We start from the raw sequence: 20,333 nt of genomic DNA, 5'->3' as shown, positions 1-20,333 counted from the left end.
AAACCTATGATTGACAGTCTTGGTGAATATTGTTTTAAGTTTTCCTGGACAACCAACTCCTATTTGTGTAAATACTGTCCAGCCTTGAAAGAATTTATTCCATACAAGTCAATAATTCAGATATTGCAATATGTAGTTACCCGACATTAGCCCACTATTTCTCTTTCCACAGTGTTTTAAAAATTAGTTCCTGCATCAAGCATCAAAGAACAAAAAAATCCTATCATTGTAAATGTGGGGAGTGCAGCGGAGACTCAAAGCCCAAGGGTAGTCAACCGGACACCCCTTACTGAAGGGTTGTGGGGAGGAGATGAGCCAGTCAGGGTGCAGGGCAGCAACGATGAAACATATAACTTTCCTCTCGGTCTTAAATGCTTCCTACCCTCCAGTATCATGATCCCAATTCTACTTTACAAATCTGGCTAGACCAGAGGATGCACACTGGTACAGATATGAACTGGAAACACAGGGAATCCAGGGCAGATGACCCCTTCAGGACCAGTGGTGAGAGTGGTGATGCCTGGAGGGTGGAGGGAATATGGGTGGAAAGGGGGAACCGATTATAAGAATCTACGTATGGCCTCCTTCCTGGGGGTTGGACAGCAGAGAAGAGGGTGGAGGGAGACATCGGACAGCGTAACATATGACAAAATAATAATATATGAATTATGAAGGGTTCATGAGGGAGGGGGTAGTGGGGAGGGAGGGGGAAAATGAGGAACCAATATTAAGGGCTCAAGTAGAAAGCAAATGTTTTGAGAATGATGATGGCAACAAATGTACATATGTGCTTGACACAATGGATGTATGTATGGATTGTGATAAGAATTATATGAGCCTCCAATAAAATGATTAAAAAACTTGGTACCTATGTTTATCAATGACAATATTAAGAGATCTTTATTGCCCCAGGGAAATGATCACTGATAGGACTTCGGCCATAAATTAACAAGGAAGTCTCTAAAGGGACCAGAGGTAGATTAAAAAAAAAAACTGATCCAGGAATGGATTTGGAGCCCACTAAATACTAGCTCCACTTTACGAATAAGTAGTGGCCCTGCTTAATACTAGCCCTCAAGGGAACACAGAAGATATTGATGCTGTTATCAAGTGTGGTGACGAAATCAGATAGTGCTCAGCTACCAGATAAAATAGCATTGGGGTCTTAACTGCTTGCTTCCAAACAAGCAACCATCTAAGTGAGATGTCACTTAAGTCTGTGTGGAAGAAGCACACCATCAGTTATAGAAGGATTATGAATCATATCATCTGATACTAAAGGAAGGAATAATATCAGAGTCTAAATTGTGAAATTCTAGTTTTCGCACAATATAAAATGGAGAAAATTCTCCGAGTTTAAATTGTGAGATTAAAGGCTGTGGACGGCAGTGGAAGCCCAAGACACATTTGTGGGCTCTGCACAGGGATAAGCCTCCAGTGACTTCTCTCTGTCCGCAATAGGACGATAGAGAGACTTGTTGTACTAACCAGAGCGCTCCGGAGACATGATTATGGGAGATCAAAATAAAAAACCTGGCTTAACCGACTCAGCTGATGCCCCTCTGACACATGTTGGGCATTAATCTGGTTTTCAACGTTTTTGGTGCTTTTTCTTTTTTTCATATTGATGCTATCTCATATGTATTTTGTAGTTGAGGGTAACCCTCTTGAATTTTGATTACATGCTTTTCTGTTTTTTAGTATATAAAACCTAGGATTGATGACCTTATAGGGACAGCAAATAGAATAGGGGTTTCTGGGGTGTACAGTGGGGGGGTGATGTTTAAAGGAGTTGATGTCAAGGACTTCAAGATCCTTCTTGGATGTTTTAAAACAATGTTTTCAAACTCATTTTGGTAGCATTTGTACAATGCTGCTTGATGTGACTCAACTGTGGAACAATATGGTATCTACCGTATATACTTGAGTATAAGCCAACCTGAATATCAGCTGAGGCACCTAATTTTACCAAAAAAACTGCATTAAAAATGTGCTGACTAAGAGGACGGTATTGCCAGCCCCACTACGAGACATGACGTCCCTCACTAACCCACAGCCCTACGAAGGGCAACACTGGAGACACAGTGCGGGAATTTCACTCGATCTGACCGCACCACACCGAGGCAAAACACTAAGGGCGTGCAACAGAACAGCAAAGGGAACAGAGCAACGAAGTCCCCAGGGAATACCAAAAATAGACTTTGGGGCCAGGGGGTGGCACCCCATCAGACTCGACAGGAAAACACTACTAAAGGTCAACAAACAGACCGTGAACTATTTACAGGCTTTTCTCTCTCTTTTTTTGCATTGTTTTTGTTTTCTTTTGTGGTTTTGTTTGCTCGGTCTTGCTTCTGTGCAATGACCTCTGCAGGCCTATCTGGATATGACAGGCCGAATAAACAATCCGGAGAAGAAAACGAGACCAATGGTTCTGGGAGGGCATAGGAGAGGGGGTGGCAGGGTCAGAAAGGAAGTGGGTGTAAACAAACCCAGGGACAAGGGAACAACAAGTGATCCAAAATTGACAGAGAGGAGGGGCTTGATGAAGGGCAATGTAACTGAGAGGAATCACTGAAACCCAAATGAAGGCTGAGCATGATAGTGGGACAAGAAGAAAGTAAAAGGAAAAATAGAGGAAAGAGCTACGAGACAAAGGGCATCCATAGAAGTCTAAATAAAGGCATGTACATATGCAAATGTATTTATATATGAGGATGGGGAAATAGATCTATGTGTACATATTTATAGGTTTACTATTAAGGTAGCAGATGGACATTGGGCCTCTACTTAAGTACTCCCTCAATGCAAGAACACTTTGTTCTATTAAACTGGCATTCCATGGTGCTCACCTTCCTGACATGATAGCTGAAGATAAAGCGGCTGCATCAGCAAATGTGGTGAAGAAAGCTGATGGTGGCTGGCTATCAAAAGATATAGCGTCTGAGGTCTTACAGGCTTGAAGGTAAACAAGAGGCCATCTAGTTGAGAAGCAACAAAGCCCACATGGAAGAAACACACCAGCCTGTGTGATTATGAGTTGTCGATGGGGTCAGGTATCAGGCATCAAAGAACAAAAAAATCCTATCATTGTGAATGAGGGGGAGTGTATAGTGGAGATCTATAGCCCATCTGTAGGTAAGGTAACTGGATATCCCGTTGCAGAAGGGTCACAGAGAAGAGATGAGTCAGTCAGGGTGCAGTATAGCACCAATGAAACGTACAATTTTCCTCTAGTTCTTTAGTGCTTCCTCCCCCCAACTATAATGCTCCTAATTCTACCTTACAAATCTGGCTAGACCAGAGGATGTACACTCTTCATTTCCCCCCTCCCTCCTTCATGAACCTTTGATCATTTACAAATTATTATTATTTTTTCATGTCTTACACTGACCGATGTCTCCCAAATGATTTTACTTTCATCTGTGATTCAAAGTAGCAAAATTGGTTCCATGAGCAATGTTTTTTAATATTAATTTTAAAAATGAAAACACTAATGAATATAATTTACCTTTTTATCTCTTTGACACAGACTTTATGGGCCTGTTCCGGCATACTAGATGTTCGTATTTTTTTCTCTAGCATAACAATGTCATCATTATCTTCATCCTCCTCATCATCCTCTAAAGTACCTGGGATGTGTGTAATTCTCCTAATAGGACGTATTGCTATAACCTAAAATAAAAAGTAGAATAAAACTGTAAGTCAAAATAAATCGGAAATGAAATAAACATACTGTATAAGCCAAGTTTTTCAGCACACAAAAAAACTGGGGTTCAGCTTATACACGGTCACTGGTTACACCTTGCTGAGCTGCCCCGCTCCCCAAGGTAATGGGACAAGCACCCGATATCTCTCGGATGATTGCTGTTTCTCCGCTGTTCATTCAAAGTCCGGCTGAGACTGCAGGGCTTTGAATGTTTGTTTACTCACAACTAACCAATCAGAGCCGTCCTATGAAGTGTATCTTTGAATAAGCCTTTTAAAGACCATGTGCGAAGGATGTGGCATGAATGGATGTCATCTGGTCAAGCCCGACTAACAAAAGGAGGAAATCTCATGAAGCCTGACATAGAGTTAATAGCAAAGTGGGTTCGAGATGCATGGGAAGACATTCCAGAAGACATGGTGCGACGTGCCTTCCAGAAATGTAGTATTAGTAATGCTATGGATGGCGGTGAAGACTGCGCTTTGTATGAAAATGACAGCAGTGATGGTGATGACGGCGATCTCAGTGAGGACAGCGTCTATGATGCCCTCACACCAGCTGAAGCCCTGCATTGGGATACGGATGATGATGATGAATCCAGTTTTGCAGGATTTTAACTCTTTACATTTTAGCTTGCTTGCTGATTGTGCTCAGGGAATAGTACTCTTAAGGTATCGTTGTTGATATCTTATTGTTTTTGTTGAACCTATTTTCCACTTACTGAGCTGGTTTACTAATGTTAAATGACTTGTTGTCCTGTTCTTTATGTTTTTTTAATTTAAAATAAATATTTAAATACATTACCCCACTGATGTCTCAATTTTTAGTAATTTTATTTTAATTTGTTTTGACTATTGAAACTCACCAATAGCTTCTGCATTTTCCACCCTAGGCTTAAACTCGAATCAATCAGTTTTTGTGGTTTCCCAGGTAATAACTAGGTACCTTGGTTTATACTCGGGTTGGCTTATATTCGAGTATATAAGGTTGGTTGTGACTGGTACTGTGTAACACTTTTAAGGCTACAGTGTAAATCTTTAGGAATTCGGAATTTCAACTACCATGTTTCCCCAAAAGTAAGACATCCCCTGAAAATAAGACCTACTTATAGTTTTGCCTCTTCGCTGGAATATAAGGCACCACCACCACCACCCCCCGAAAATAAGTCTCCCCTGACGCTACTGTGACTCTGGACCATAGTGGCGGGTGCCACCACGCAGATCACTGTTGGCCGCAGTGCAGCTGGATCAGACAGGAAGTGCAAGGTCTCTCTTAATAAAACAATAAATGTGTACCGTATTCTTAGTGGAAAAATAAGATACCTCCTGAAAATAAGACCTAGCATATCTTTGGGAGCAAAAATTAGTATTAGACACTGTCTTATTTTCAGGGAGACAGGGTACATAGAAAACATAAGGTGTATAAAATTGTTGAATGGAACACCTATTTGTTCTGTAAACTTTCATCCAAATCACAATAAGCAACAACTCTTTAGAAACTAAAGTTCAGAATAACAACTAAGAGGCAGATACATATAGAGAGTTTAGGATAATTTCAAGGAACTGGCAACTAGAAATAATTAAAACAATGAGAAATTGCTTTTCTTTCAGGTACTACTGCAACCACTATTTTCTTGACATATATTATTACTTACCATGTGGTAACTACACATTCCCACTTTTCTTCCTACTTTACAAACTTTTCTAGCATCTTCAATATTTCCACCACGAGTTCTATTCTTTGTGCCTTCAACATACATAAAAATGTCTTCCTCCTTCTACATTTTATCTTGCCTTTGGCTCCTTCCTATAAGCTGCCTCACTATTTACTTCCTTCTTGGCAATGTTCTGCTTTCCAACAAGTGCCGTTAGCAACTGCTTCCTCCTCTTACCATTTCCTTCAGAAAACCTTTGTATTCTATTCCCATTGTGTTTGTTTCTTTAAAACCAACATCCATCTCTAAGCCAAATCAAACAACCATTATTTGCATTTATTCTCTATGTACTCTTGAAAATTATTAATTCATTTATATTGTGAACAATTCCAATCATTACTCGAACAAATGGAAATGCTGGTATTTAATATAAAGGTCCCCAGAGTTCCCCTTTTCTAATCTGTAAAATTATCTAATTTATTCAACATAAAAAGCTTGAAACAAAACTATATAAAAAGAAAATTACAAATATTAAATGAGGAGGCTTCTAAAAGTTTATAGAAAAATATAGTTAAAAGATAATGGAATTATCCATAACCTTTTTGGAGAACAAGTTTATCCCAAACAAAATGAGCTTACACATGTCTGTGATCAGTGAATGGCCAAAGACAAGTACTCTCAGTTATAACATTTATCTTAGTCTTATTGGGATGTGTTCTTTTTAAAAGGTCACATTAAAATAGTGGTTTCTAAGGATTTGCTGGGCCAATTCACTTCAAGACAGAAAGCTCAACTCAGAAAGTTACAGAATTTGTTTTATGGAACCCCCAAGGTATAATTCTTGAAAGTTTTTTTCAAAGACACAGGATGAAGTTTTAAGAAAACCGATTAACTACATTGATTATAAAAAGCCACAAAAGTTGTGCCAAAGAATTCTTTCCCTCTCCTAACAGTGCACCTGCTCACTGAGGGTAGCAAGAGCTATCCTGTAAGAATCACCCTCGAAAACCTGAGTCTTTCCACCCTAGAGCTCTAAATCTTGTCCTTGTACCTTTCCAAACATGTTACAAATGTTTAAAAGGAGAATGATCTTAATCCCTCAAGAATGTCCAAAAAATACCAATCTGTGTAAATTGAAGAGCGTAAAATTCTTTGGGGAAGGTTAGAAGTTTATATTGAGAAACATTTTGCTATTTTTGTTTAATAAAGGTTTTTAAGATTTTGTAGCAATACCTTGATTCATCTCATTCCTTCATTCTTACAAAATCATTTTCTAAAAAAACTTGTTGCCATTGAGTTGATCCCAACTCCTAACAACCCTATAGGACAGGGCAGAAATGCTGCTGGGGCTCTCTGAGATTTTACTGCGTCCTCGAGGAGAAAGCCTGTCTTTCTGCTGCTGACCTTACAAACTGCAACCTAACATATATGCAACCAATGTACATAATAATAAAATAGTTTAAATAACAAAAAGCTAAAAATGAAATTGTCTTCTTAAAAAAAAAAAAGATACCGTCCCTACCCCCAGCCAGTCCTGGGGATTTGGGACTCGGCTCAAGGGGAGTCCCTCTGGGGCATGGGGGTACAGTGAAAGGTATGACCCTTTACTGGGCATGTCTACACAGTAGGATATGCTGGGCCCCTCTAGGGTTTCCCGTATGGGCTCCAATAAACTTATTCCCTTTTGCTTAAAAAAAAAAAAAGACTTAAAAAAGGCATATCAATGATTTCACCATTGAGACAAACATACTTTCAATGCAATTTTTCTCTTGGCTGCTAAAACAGTGATATTTCAACAATTAAGGGAATAGTAAGAGATAGTTTAAGCTAATGCCAAAGTTACTCCTGATTCCTAAACTTTCAAATACCTGCCTCATGTTTAATACTTTTTGGAGCACTATGAAACCCGCTTTATTCAATCTTTCTTTATAGTCACCTGAACTTCACTGAGACTCTCGGTGCAAAGTGCACATTATGTTTCTGCACAAAATGAATAAATCAAGTCACTGATCTCCTCTCAGGCCAGTAACAATGAAGATTTCTGTGTGTTTGTTTGGCACAGTGTGGTATCCAGGTACTTTAAACAACAGCACGGTGATTCCTATCCTCTCTCTCTCCTCATTCTCTTGTCTACTTTTCTAGTCTCTCCAGGAAGAAATCTTTTGTTTCAGCTTTCTTTTTTCTACACTGCATTCCCATTGATGAAAAATCACTTCTGTATTGATGGCCAGAGAATGTCTGATTTTATTCTCTACTTTTCACTTAACCCAGAGTTCTGATCTCCAGTTGCATTCATAAAACCCTCTTTTCTACTGCAAATATATTTTCTGCATCTTCTCTCCCCACTAGTATAAAAATGGTAATCAGCAGTTCAAGGTAGACTTTAAACAGACCCATCCTAAGATAAATGTACTGTACAAACAAGACGTACCTTAAATCAATGGAGAAGAACAGTGTATTTCTTAAATGCGGTTAAGTTACATAGAAGGCTATTTGGGAATGTGTGGCCATTGTTGGTTCTGCAGCAATTATCTCACTTTGCATGTGGGAGATTTGAGTTTGATTCTTGGCCCCTGTAACTCATGGAGGATTGCATTCTGATGTAATACTGAACAGGTTCCAGGGGAACGCCTAGATTAAGATGGTCGGAAGAAAGGCTTACTGTTTTGCGGCTTTATATCAGTCACTGAGAATCCTATAGCTCACAACAGTTCAAACCATTAAAAATCATGGTGATCAGGACCAAGATATGTTCTGCTCCACTGTACATGGGGCCAACTTGATGGCAACAAACAAAAAACACTTTCAAAAAACCGACTGAATACTTTTTTTAAAATCTACTAAAGCAAAAAACCACAATTGGTTTTTGTATTTTGCTCTTGTTTCTAGATTCTTGAATCAAACCATTGGAAGATAAAGGACTATGAGCACAGAAGATAGCAAATTATGACACAACATAATGATATAGTCTCTTTAGCACACAATTTTTGTAGGATGTTCTCCATACTACAAATAGTAAAAAGTTATACTCAAACATGTTGAACAGTTATTTGTTAATTTTTTAAATATAAACACAAACAATGGGAACAACATAAAATGTTTAACAAAGAGAGAAATGCCTAGGCAGATTCCCACTGAGTAATGGCCAAAGCAAAACACCCAAAAAGGAGGAAATGCTCACGTTTAAAAAGGAAAAGGGGAAAACAGGTAAGGATTCAGATTCCATGGAAAAGGAGCGGAGGGCAAGATAACTTGAATCATAGAGATAATGAACATCTTCCTTCTTTGTTCTTTCCCTTTATCTTAGACCACATGAAAAGTAAGTATGAACTAGAAGGAATAAATCAAAAGAAGTATTTACTCGTTTATCATCATCTTGCTTGCGTGTTCTCGTTTTCTGAAGCAACTTTAGGCCTTCAATTTGTCTGACAAGTAGTGGTATCGTCATCTTGAACCGCTCCTCCAGACTCACAGCATCTAAAATCTAAGGAAACACGAGACAGTTAGTAGAAGCTCTCTAAGAAACACATGTTCTAAAATCGATGACTTAGGATTTTTGTGTAAAAGGCTAATTCCTATCAATGTTTGCTGTTGCATTTTGGCTAATACAACCAAAGAAATGACCTTAAAACAACAAGGTTGTCTGACATGGATCCAAGAATCTTAAAACAAAAGTATTTTGATTTTGCATTTAAAAATGAAACTGGATATATTTTTCTAGACCAAATCACACACATTTGATATCAACTTCTTCTGAGAATTATTATTCTCTTATGAGCCCAGAATGTGTTTAGATGATTACAGAATATTTTATATATTATGTATGTTACATAAACAAATTACAGATTCAAAATACTGACATTTTAAATACATTACCAGAATAGGTGCACTCTGACCCAACCTGTACTGATTTATGATCTGTTCCGGTGTATATCCCCTGTGACCATGGTTGAGGGGTGTGAATAGCCTTGTTATCAGACAGAATATTGTAGAAATGACTTTGGTAGATAAAGTGAGGTTAAAATGTAGCATCTTATTTGATCCCCCTTTTGATCCATTTAAATGTTGTATCAGTTAAAAAAAATGAAGGGGAAATACACATGGATTAAGCCTTTGGGGAACCTGTTTGAACATAGGCCAGGGTTGTGAATAGTCTTGCTATCATGCAGAGTGCACTAGAAAGTGGTTTATGGAAGATGTAGCTAAGTAAAAATTTAACTCTTCTCTTCTGACCCATTTTAAAGTTGTTCTAGTTTTTAGTATTTTTTGCTTTCTTTTCAATTGAGAGTTTTGTTTTATGTTGTTAGTATTTTTAGTTTTTTTTTTGTTTTTGGTATATGAGATACAGGATGAGTGAATCTATTAAGTGACTGGATTAGTAGTTTCTCAAGGGTACAGCAGAGGAAGTTGGAGAGGTTGGGGGATGGTGAACCACTGACATGGAGCACAAGAAAGAAGAAAATGTCCTAACATTGATGACTGTGGTAATGATTATCTAGCTCTCCCAGTATGACTGAACTATTGAAATGCATGATATATGGATTATGTCCCAATAAAACTGTTTTAAAAAATTGCTGAGGGCCACATTCAAGTTACTCTCAATGACCCCTACATTCATCTGCTCCCAATGGTGGAATTGTATTCGCTGTACTAGCAATTATAACTGTTTGACTTGAATATTAAGTAAACTAATGAAAAGAAAGGTTGTTTCAATGAAAACTAACTTAGCCTAAGAAAATCTATAAAGCAAGCTGCTTAAAAATACTATAAAGATCCAATCAGGCAGGCTGCTTGAAAAGACCATAAAAGTGCTTAAGAAAACTATAGTACTGTGGCATGATCGAAAGCCACGCAAATCTAAGAATTTACATTTGCATTACTTTTCATGTATCTAAAATGCATTTCACTCTAAAGAAAGAGAAAGCAAAATTCATAGACAATGCAACATAGGTGTGGTTTACATAAGGAAAAAGAAGAATTCTAATAAAGTAGGGCCATGCAGAAGCGAGAGGCATGGCTCTACATCAGTGGCTCTCAACCTTCCTCATGCCGTGACCCTTTCATACAGTTCCTCATGATGCGGTGTCCTCCAACCATAACATTACTTTCGTTGCTACTTCCTAACTCTGATTTTGCTGTTATGAATCGTAGTGTACATATCTGATATTCCGGATGTATTTTCACTATTACAAACTGACATAATTAAAGCATAGTGATTAATCACAAAAATAATATATAATTAAATAATGAGAAATATTTCATTCTAATTACAAATAAATGAAATTTTGTCTTGAAGCATGGTGTAGCATGGGTGACAGCCTTCACGCTGGGTACTCATGTAGGCGTATCTGCATGTGGGCACTCGTCTGCAGTCGGATAGAGGAGCACAAGGGGTCTCGGATCCTAAGACCATCGGAAACATGTGTTTTCTAATGGTCTTAGGTGACCCATGACAGGGTCGTTGGACCCCCAAAGGAGTTACGACCCACAGTTTGAGAACCACTGCTCTACATGTTTAAAACATGGTGAGGCAAAGTATTTATAGATCAGAAGTTAAATTAAATACACACCGTTTATTTCTCTCCAATTTTTCCCCATGAATTGACTGATAAGCAAATAAAAGTTTCTGTTTAACACAAAAATGTAAAATAATCATTTAAAAGAGTATTTAAGTATGAAAGCATTTTAACTTTTTTGAATTTCTAGTATCTCTTCCTTCAAAGTCAAAATTAAAACTGCTCACTACCAAAAAACAACCCAAAAACCTGTTCACTCCCTAAACGCACATAAAAAGGGACAGCACAATATAGGATGCAAGAAGGGGATACTACCTGGAGTTTCTCTTTGTTGCTTGTTCGGATAATTGACGTCAGAATGTCTGGTAAGGCTTCTCTTGGAAGGTTATCCAAGAGACGTCTCAATTTAGCGACAGCTGGAACAGACATGTCCAACATTTCAACCAACTAGGAGAGAAAAAACAACTATTAGTAAAATCTGGCATTATGTGTGAATTCTAAAAATCAGATTTCCATGGGTGTTAAATAATTTGGACTTAGAATCTCTTTCCCTGAAATGAAAGCTCATTGATCATTATAGTCCAAGCTTTTACCGGCCTAACAGGAAAAATAACACTCTTTCAAAATGTCAGCCACAATGAAAAGTAAAAATGGCTCACAAGTTTCATACTAATGTTTCCAAAGGATTTGTAAGGCTGCTTAATTTTAAAATTTTGTTTTGGAAAAAAATTCAATTTATAACAAGTTTTAAGAATAGTGCACTGAATTACATGTCACATCAAAAAGGAACTTTACGGATAAAAAATACGGCTACTCCAATAATAACTGGTATGATTCCAAAGGAATTCATTTCAAAAATTTAAAAAGAAGCCTAGGTAGGAGGAAAGAAAAAGTAGAAGAAGGAAGTAAAATTTTATATATATATACATAGGTGTATTTGTGTGTGTGTGTGTGTGTGTGTATATATATATATATATATATATATATATAATATAACAAAGAGGCAGATGAACTTTTGGGCCTCTTCTTAAATCTTACCTTAGTACAAGAATGGTTTATTCTAATAATGTGACACTGTATGATACTCACTTTCCTGACATGATCACTGAAGACAAAATGGGTGCATAAGCAAATGTGGTAAAGAAAGCTGATGGTTTCTGGCTATTAAAAGATACAGCATCCAGGGTCTTAAAGGCTTGAAGTGAGTGGCCATCTAGCAGAGAAGCAACAAAGCCCATATGGAAGAAGCACACCAGCCTGTGCGATCATAAGGTGTCGACAGGAGTAAGTATCAGAAGTTCACAAACAAGCAATCAAATTGATGTGAAGGAATGTGAACTAAGGGGGGGGACCCCAAAAGCACCTATAACTGGACAGTCCCTCACAGAAGGGCCACACGGAAGGGATGACATACCTGAGTATATTAAGTCTTACCCTTGACTGTGGCACATTTTTCCATTTATGAAGGCCTCTTATAGAAATATTTTATAATTTTCTTTGTGCAAGTCTTATTTCTCTGGTTATAATTCATCGTGAGATACTGAAAACCTCATGAAAAGCAACAGAACATTGTGAGAGATAGTGCCAGGTGAGCCCCTCAGGGCAGAAGGCAGTGAAAACATGACTGAGGAAGAGCTGCTTTCTCAAAGAGTTGAGCATAATTATGTGACTGGAGTAGTCTTTAGGACTTTAATTAGCTGATGAGGCACAACTAAAATTAAAAGAAACAACTGCAATAATTGGAACTTGGAATGTATAAAGTATGAATCTAGGGAAATTGGAAGACATGAAACATGAAATGGAATAAAGATTGATATCCTAGGCATTAGTCAGCAGAAACGGACTGACATTGGCTATTTTGAATCAGACCGTCAAATGACTTAGCATGCCAAGAATGACACATTAAAGAGGAGTGGCACTGCATTCTTTGTTAAAAGGACATTAAAGACATATTGAATAACAGAGGATAATATCTACAGTATTAGATAGTAACATCTAATAGGAATAATATTTCAAGGAAATCTAGTCAGTACCACTATTACTCATATTTATGCACCAACTATTAAAACTAGTGATACAGAAATTGAAGAATTCTACGAACATCTTCATTCAGAAATTGATCAAACATGCAGCCAGGATGCATTGATAATTAGAAAGCTGAAGTTGGCAACAAAGAAGAAAGAACAGTAGTTGAAAAATATGGTCTTAGTGACAGGAAACTGGAGATCGCATGACAGAATTGTATAGGACCAATGACTTGTTCATAGCAAATACCTTTTTTCAAAAACACAAATAGTGACTATACACTTGGAGTTCTATAGAAATCAAATTGACTATATCTGTGGGAAGATATAATTTAGAAGCATCAGCTAAAATGAGGCCCGGAGTCAACTGTGGAACAGACCATAAATTTCTCATAAGTAAAGTCCGGTTGAAGCTGAAGAAATTAAAACAAATCTACTAGAGCCAGAATATGACCCTAAGTATACTACACCTGAAATTCGAAAACATCTCAAGAACAGATTTGGTACATTAAAGTGTTGAAAAGTAAGGATGCTGTTTTGAAAACTTAGGTGCGCCTGACCCAAAGGCCTCAGTTTTGAATAGCCTCTTCTGTGTGTGAAAGTGGATGTTGAATAAGGAAGGTGGAAGAGAGACTGATGCATCTGAATGCTGGTGAAGAATAGTAAAAGTCTGCCAAAAGAACCAACAAATCTGTCTTGGAAGGAGTACAGCCAGAATGCTCCTTAGAGGGAAGGATGCCCAGACCTGTCTCACATACTTTAGACATCTTATGAGGAGAGACCAGTTCCTGGAAAAGGACATCATTCTTGGTAAACAGAAGGACAGGGAAAAGGAGGGCATCCTTTGACAAGATGGATCGACATAGTTACTACAACAACGAGTTCATCTATACGAACAATTGTGAGGACTGGTACAGGACCAGGTAGTCTTTCATTTTGTTTTCCATAGGCTTGTTGTGAGTCGAAATTTACTCAGTGGCACCTAACAACAAAATATTTTGTTGAGAAGTTTTGCATTTGGGTTCGTATGGGTTACTGGTCTATTTTAGCTTTCTATTTTAGTAATGGCTTGGACTGGTTTCAGGATCAGGGTTACTTGAGCTTTATAAATGGGTATGTTGGTGTATCATCCTTTTCTATATTCTGGAAGAGTTTGTGTAGCGTTGATGTTAACTTTTCTCTGAATATTTGGTAAAATCCGTCAATAAAACAATTTGAAAAACTAAACAAAAAACCCCAACCATTTGGTCCTGGACTTTCTTGTGTGTTATTTTTTTTTAATGACCTGATCTATTTCTCCTTCTTGTTACTGGCCAGTTAGAATTTTTTATATCAGTCTGTGTTAGTTTAGATAGGTAGTGTGCTTCTAGAAATTTGTTCCTTTTTTCTAGGGTTTTGAATTTGTTGGAGTATAGTCCTTCATAATATTGTGTGATAATCTTTTAGTTCAGTTGGTTCTCTTGTGATTTCATTTCTTATTTGTAATTTCCCCCCCTTGTTCCCAGTGGTTTATCACTTTTGTTCATCTTTTCAAAGAACCAACATTTTGTTTTCTATTGTTTTGATTCATTTATTTCTGTTCTAATGTTTATTATCTCTATGGTTAGTTTATTATATCTATTAAGGGTTTTACTGCTTTTGTTGTTAATTGTTGAGGGTGTTGAACTAAGATATTGATTTTAGTTCTTTTTAAATTTTTTAAATTGTGTACTTAATGTTGTGAATTGCCCTATGTGTACTGCATTAGCTAGTCCCAAAGGTTTTGGTATGTTGTATTTTTGTCTTGTTTGTTTTGAGGAATTTTTCAGTTACATTCCCCCCCCCTAATTACCCAGTGGTTTTGAAGTAAAGTGTTCAGTCTCCATGGAGATGCCAGTCTTTTGCGGACTTAGATTAAATCTGGGGGCCTAGCAGGTGGAGAGAGAGAGGGATCCACGTATCCCTTTGACTCTCAGCCCCACAGACTGCAGTGCTGCAACTACCAGTAATCTGTTGCTTTTCTGGGCTTGTTTTCATGCAAACTTCCCAGTTTGTGTCTAGCTTGGGCTTTTCTCCTATCTGCAAGGTTGGGAAGACAGGCTTTTGATTCTTCTCCATTTTTTCCAGATCTTTACTTGGACAGGGTGATTGAAGAACATCTGACTGTGTGACCACGTTTTTCCAAATGTCCTCTCAAACTACTTGATGATGTTTTACAAAGAAACACAACAATTTCTCAATTTTTTTGTTTTACATTGTATTAAATAAATATTATTTTAACCAGCTTTTATTTCCATCAGCATCGATTCGATGGCAGTTTGTGTAATATCACAAGAGTACTTTTAATAATTAGATAAAAATGCCAAAGGTCACAGAGCAATTGTAAGACTCCCTAATGATAACTAAAATGACCTGATTCAGATTTCATGGCAGTGTTTCTTCTGGTGGAGTTTCTTCTTGCTACTTCAAGCAAGGTCAGTCTGTATTTGTGCCGTATGCAGGGCTGTTTGGGAGAATCACCAGACAGTATTCATTGATGCTACTTATTCTAGAACATAGAACAGTCTATTGAAAAAAATAACAACATAGGCATCTGCCCTTGAAAAAACTGATTTTGCTCAAAAAATTGATTTGAAAATCCTATCTCAATTATCTCTCAATATCTTAATATGTATACCCTTCAAATTCCATGAAAACGTATTTTGCAGTTTGTTGAGGAATACAGCAAGAGAAAGAAACTTTGTTTAATTTATACAAATGATCACTGGTTAGGAAGTTGTTGTCCTTGTTAATATAAACTATGCACATTTATTTCTGAAGTATGGCGCTCATGGCATTAAAGCCCTGGAATGGTTAGCCTGGAAGGGTTAGCCAAAAGGAATGCTACTCTTTAGAACACTTGGATTGAATTCTGACTAAGACCCTCCCAAAAAGTCAAGCTTCCTGGCATCAAGTCAATTCTGACTCATAGCGACTCTATAGGATAAGGTAGAACTGCCCCTTTGAATTTCCAAGACAGCTAACTGTTTACAGGAATAGAAAGCCTTTTCTGCAGATCCACTGGATATTTTGCTGACCTTCCAATTAGCAGGTCAACATGTGACCACTGCACAAGGTCTCCTTGACTAGGCCTTATTTTACACAAACCATTCCTCTGAATCTCAGTTTCCTTACCTACAAAATAGAGATTATAATGGCAACCAGACAATTATAGCAGATTTCTACAAAGATCAGATGAGAACTCTGGGCTGCTGCTTCTTTTTAAAAAAAAATCACTGGGAGTTCATACAGATATTATAATATCCATAATTCAATTAGATCAAGTATAACTGTACACTGCTGCCACCATGAGTTTCAAAATGTTTTCTTTCTTCTTGAAGTCTTTGACATCAGCTCCCCTTTCTCTCCTCCCTCCCTCACCCTACCCCCAGAAGCCCTTATTATATATTATTTTATTGTTATTATATATAATATACACATGCATATATTTTGCCGTATCTTACATCATCCAATGAATCTGTTCACTTACAATTCTGTTATTTGTACCCCTCGAGTGGGGTTATACAATCATCAGCTCCCCCTCCCCCCCAACCCTCCTTCCCGTACCCTCATTACTGTTTCTAAAGGTTTAGCTATCTTGGCTTTCATGCATCGAATGATCTTAATTATACAAATGAACATACACATGACTAACAAAATTAATGTGGTAAAATATATACCATAATAGTAAGGGAGGGTCTTCGGCAAGTCACAGGGGTCACTAGGGTCACCATCCGGAAATCTAAGAATATCCTCTTTGTCATCACAAAGCCAGATGTCTACAAGAGCCCTGCTTCAGACACCTACATAGTTTTTGGGGAAGCCAAGATTGAGGATTTATCTCAGCAAGCACAGCTAGCAGCTGCTGAGAAGTTCAAAGTTCAAGGTGAGGCGGTCTCGAACATTCAAGAAAACACACAAACTCCAACTGTGCAAGAGGAGAGTGAAGAGGAAGAGGTTGATGAAACAGGTGTGGAAGTTAAGGACATAGAATTGGTCATGTCACAAGCAAATGTATCCAGAGCAAAGGCAGTCCGGGCCTTGAAGAACAACAGTAATGATATTGTAAATGCTATTATGGAATTAACCATGTAACCATCTGAAAACAAAGGACACACACACCGCGGGCCCCCCCTTTTTTTTTTTTGGTGTTTCAGAAGCGTAACTATGTTTGGTTTGAAATTTGTACTGTTTCTATCAATAAAGTTATGGCTTGGATGAGCCCAAAAAAAATAGTAAGGGAGGAAATATTAAAGAACTAGAGGATAGTTATGTGTCGATATTACCTAAAGCAATCTATAATTATAATGCAATTCTGATCGCAAACAGCATTCTTCTTCAAAGAAATGGAAAAACTAGTCACTGCCTTCATATGAAAAGGAAAGAAACCCGGATAATCACCTCATATGCAAATGCAAACAGGACACTGAATAAGGAAGATGGAAGAAGAATCGATGCAATTGAATTTCAGTGAAAAAAATACTGACTGTATCATGGACTGCCAAAGAACAAACAAATCTGCCTTAGAAGAAGTACAGGCCCAGAATGTTCCTTAGTGGCAAGGACAGCAAGACCTCATACTTTGAACATGTCAGAAAAGATCAGTCCCTAGAAAAGACCATCAAGCTTGCTAGAGGATAGGGGCAGTGAAAACACGGGAGATTCTCAACAAAATGGAATGACACAGTTTTTGCAATATTGGGTTCAACTGTAAGAATCACGGTGACCATGGAGCAGGACCAGGCAGTGTGGTCTTACTGTACAGAGCTGAGTCAGAATGGACTCAACTGGCCCTAACAACAACCTAAAAGGTTCAGAACTGGTACCATAGAGGTTTTGGCTGTAAACACTTTTAAGTAAAATTTGAAGGTATTAATTACTAGTCAAAACTTTCTGGAAAGGCCCTGACAAACAACAACTTAACCAAGATAGGAAGGAGAACCATAGATCTATCAGCTCTCACCACTAAAAATTAAACTGAACATGCTAATAATTACTTTTGTTGACCTGATGCTATGTAAATAATAATGTACAAAAAACTTGAAAACTATTTACATGTGTTTTAAATTAAATTTAAAATGCCAGTTTTATTACTATTGTTTTAATAATCAGATGGTGAAAGACGAGGCTTTCTACTCTGTAAAGAGTTACACGTAACCACCTAAGTGAGGTGTCAATTAAGTCCGCACAGAAGAAGCACACCAGCCTATGTGATCCAAAGATGATAACAAGATCCAAATGTGAGGGGGAAGTAATAAATAAAATATCATTACTATTGTTTCAGACTTCATTTCAAATATAAGCCAACTGAGCTCACCACAATAGAAGTATTTTAGTCAATACTGGCAGAGCTGACAGAGAGAGTAGAGACTATTTGTCTGCTTTGGTACACCCTTGTTCCCTGAAGGCATCTTACAAAGAAAGCAAACATCCTATCTAATTCTGCCTTAGATACAAATATTTATTGTGCCCAAGCACAAAACCAGTTATATAACCATGGCTAGTAAACTCAATGAAATCCTCAATCCTCAGTCTAAGGCAAATGCAACAATGCTGGCAGGGCAGAATCAGCCAGCCTTTTAGTCGGTTGAGGCTATCAAACATTACGGTTTAAACTGAGTAGGGAAACGGGCACAAACACACTTCTATTACTAGAGTCATCTTTGAATAAACTAAACTGCTGCTCTTGCCTGGTTTTTTGGTTTTTTAAATTTTTCTTGTGCTTTAGGTAAACGTTTACAGAGCAGATGAGTTTAAATTCAACAATCCACATACATTTTTTTTTGTTTGCTTATTCTCTTGCCTCTAACAAGGAATTTATCCTACCTTCCCCTCCCACCCCTGGTAACCATCAAATAGTTTCTTTTATTGTGACAACCTTTTTTTGATCTTTTATAAGAGTGGTTTCATACAGTATTTGTCCTTTTGCGATTCACTAATTTCACTCTGCATGCTACCGTCCAGGTTCACCCATGTACCTCAGTTTGTCTCTCCATTCTTTCACTGATAAGACAGGTTGTTTTCATCTCTTTTAGTCTCATCAACAGTGTACGAGAGTTCCAATCTCTCTACACCTTTGTCAGTGTTTTCTGACTCGCAATCAATTGCTGGAGTGAAATGGTATCTCTGTTGTGCTTTGTGTTTCACTGTTGGCTAATGATCACAAGCATTACTGTATTAGTTTGTTGGCTGCAAAAAAGTCTTCTACGGTGAAGGATCTGTCTGTTTTTGTTCTCTGCCCATTTTCTAATTAGATTTTTTTTTTGTCTCTTTGTTGCTGAGATACTAAAGTTTTCTGTAAATTTTTGATATACACAAAAAGTGCTTACGTAACATTAAAGAGCAAGTTGGTTCATATCCTGGGGCCTGCTTGCAATTAAAAGTCAACAGTTATTACCCAAGCACTTCTTGTGCACATAATATTTGTCAGACAAAATATACTGCTTAGTACAGTATGGCTAAAGCAGGGAGGAAAAGAGCATTAAGCGCCAACATGAGGTGGCAAACCATATAAACAGAAAGCACAGAAATTCAGAGAAGGAGGAACACTCAAAGCAGAGAAGAGAGGGGAAAATCATAAAGACATGAGAGAACAAGATAAAATGCTTTCTGAGGTTCCATGCAGGTAGCAATGAACACCTGTGGGAGTAGCAGCGTTGAGGAAAATGGACAGGCCTTGGCCAAGTTGTGAAGATAATAATGCTATATTAAGAATTTTTTACTTTTTGGGGAGAGGCAATGCCCCAAACTATTTATAGAAAGGTTCAGTAATTAGGATGGCTTAAAGATAGCAGAAAGTTGAAGATGATCAGGTTATTGAAGAGATGATAAAGCAAGGAAGTTGAGAAACATCAACTGGAAACAGTCTGAAAAAAGGTACGATAAAATTATAATATTCCCAACTCAAATAAATTTATAATAGATTTAATATGAAAATTAGATGTAAATATGAAAACAAAATAAAAAACTGAACATACTAAGATACACACAAAAATTAAATTTAGATGCATTGCAAGCAAGATTTATGATTCCTCTCTAAGAATGAATTTGTTCTCATTGCAAAATCTTTATTTGCTTAAGATTTAAAGAGTAAACAAGTAAACAGCAAACTCAAGGACGGTACACACCTATGTCCAGTAGAACACAAACACACAGGAAAAATTAGAAAAGAAACCTCAGAAAAGAAAAATAAATTTTATTTCCTCCTTTATCTCTGTTCCTAATTAAAAAAACCAAATTTGCTGCCATCAATTCTGACTCATGGTAACCTTATTAGTCAGGATAAAACTGCCCCTCTGAGCAGAACTCAGAGACTGTAACTCTGTAAGACAGTAGAAAGCCTTGTCTTTCTCCCGTAAATCCAACCGAAAGGTTCAAACTGCTGACCTTGTGGTCAGCAGCCCAGCTCAGAACCA

General features: G+C 37.5%; 1 protein-coding gene and 1 pseudogene across 1 annotated transcript in view; one reads left to right on the top strand and one right to left on the bottom strand.

The window, feature by feature from the left end:
- LONP2 (lon peptidase 2, peroxisomal) overlaps positions 1 to 20,333 on the bottom strand; it is a 154,699-nt gene that overhangs the window by 114,693 nt on the left and 19,673 nt on the right. Inside the window, exons 3-5 of the mRNA XM_075537182.1 lie at positions 11,192 to 11,323; positions 8,722 to 8,844; positions 3,509 to 3,672 (exon numbers count right to left, since the gene is read on the bottom strand). Coding sequence (XP_075393297.1) covers positions 3,509 to 3,672; positions 8,722 to 8,844; positions 11,192 to 11,323 — 419 coding nt within the window. The remainder of the gene's footprint in view (positions 1 to 3,508; positions 3,673 to 8,721; positions 8,845 to 11,191; positions 11,324 to 20,333) is intronic.
- Positions 13,753 to 17,139, top strand: LOC142432526 (nascent polypeptide-associated complex subunit alpha pseudogene; annotated as a pseudogene).

Source organism: Tenrec ecaudatus, chromosome 18 (assembly GCF_050624435.1).
Source record: "Tenrec ecaudatus isolate mTenEca1 chromosome 18, mTenEca1.hap1, whole genome shotgun sequence".
NCBI classification, from domain to species: Eukaryota; Metazoa; Chordata; class Mammalia; order Afrosoricida; family Tenrecidae; genus Tenrec; species Tenrec ecaudatus.
This window is presented reverse-complemented; position numbering and strand designations above follow the sequence as displayed.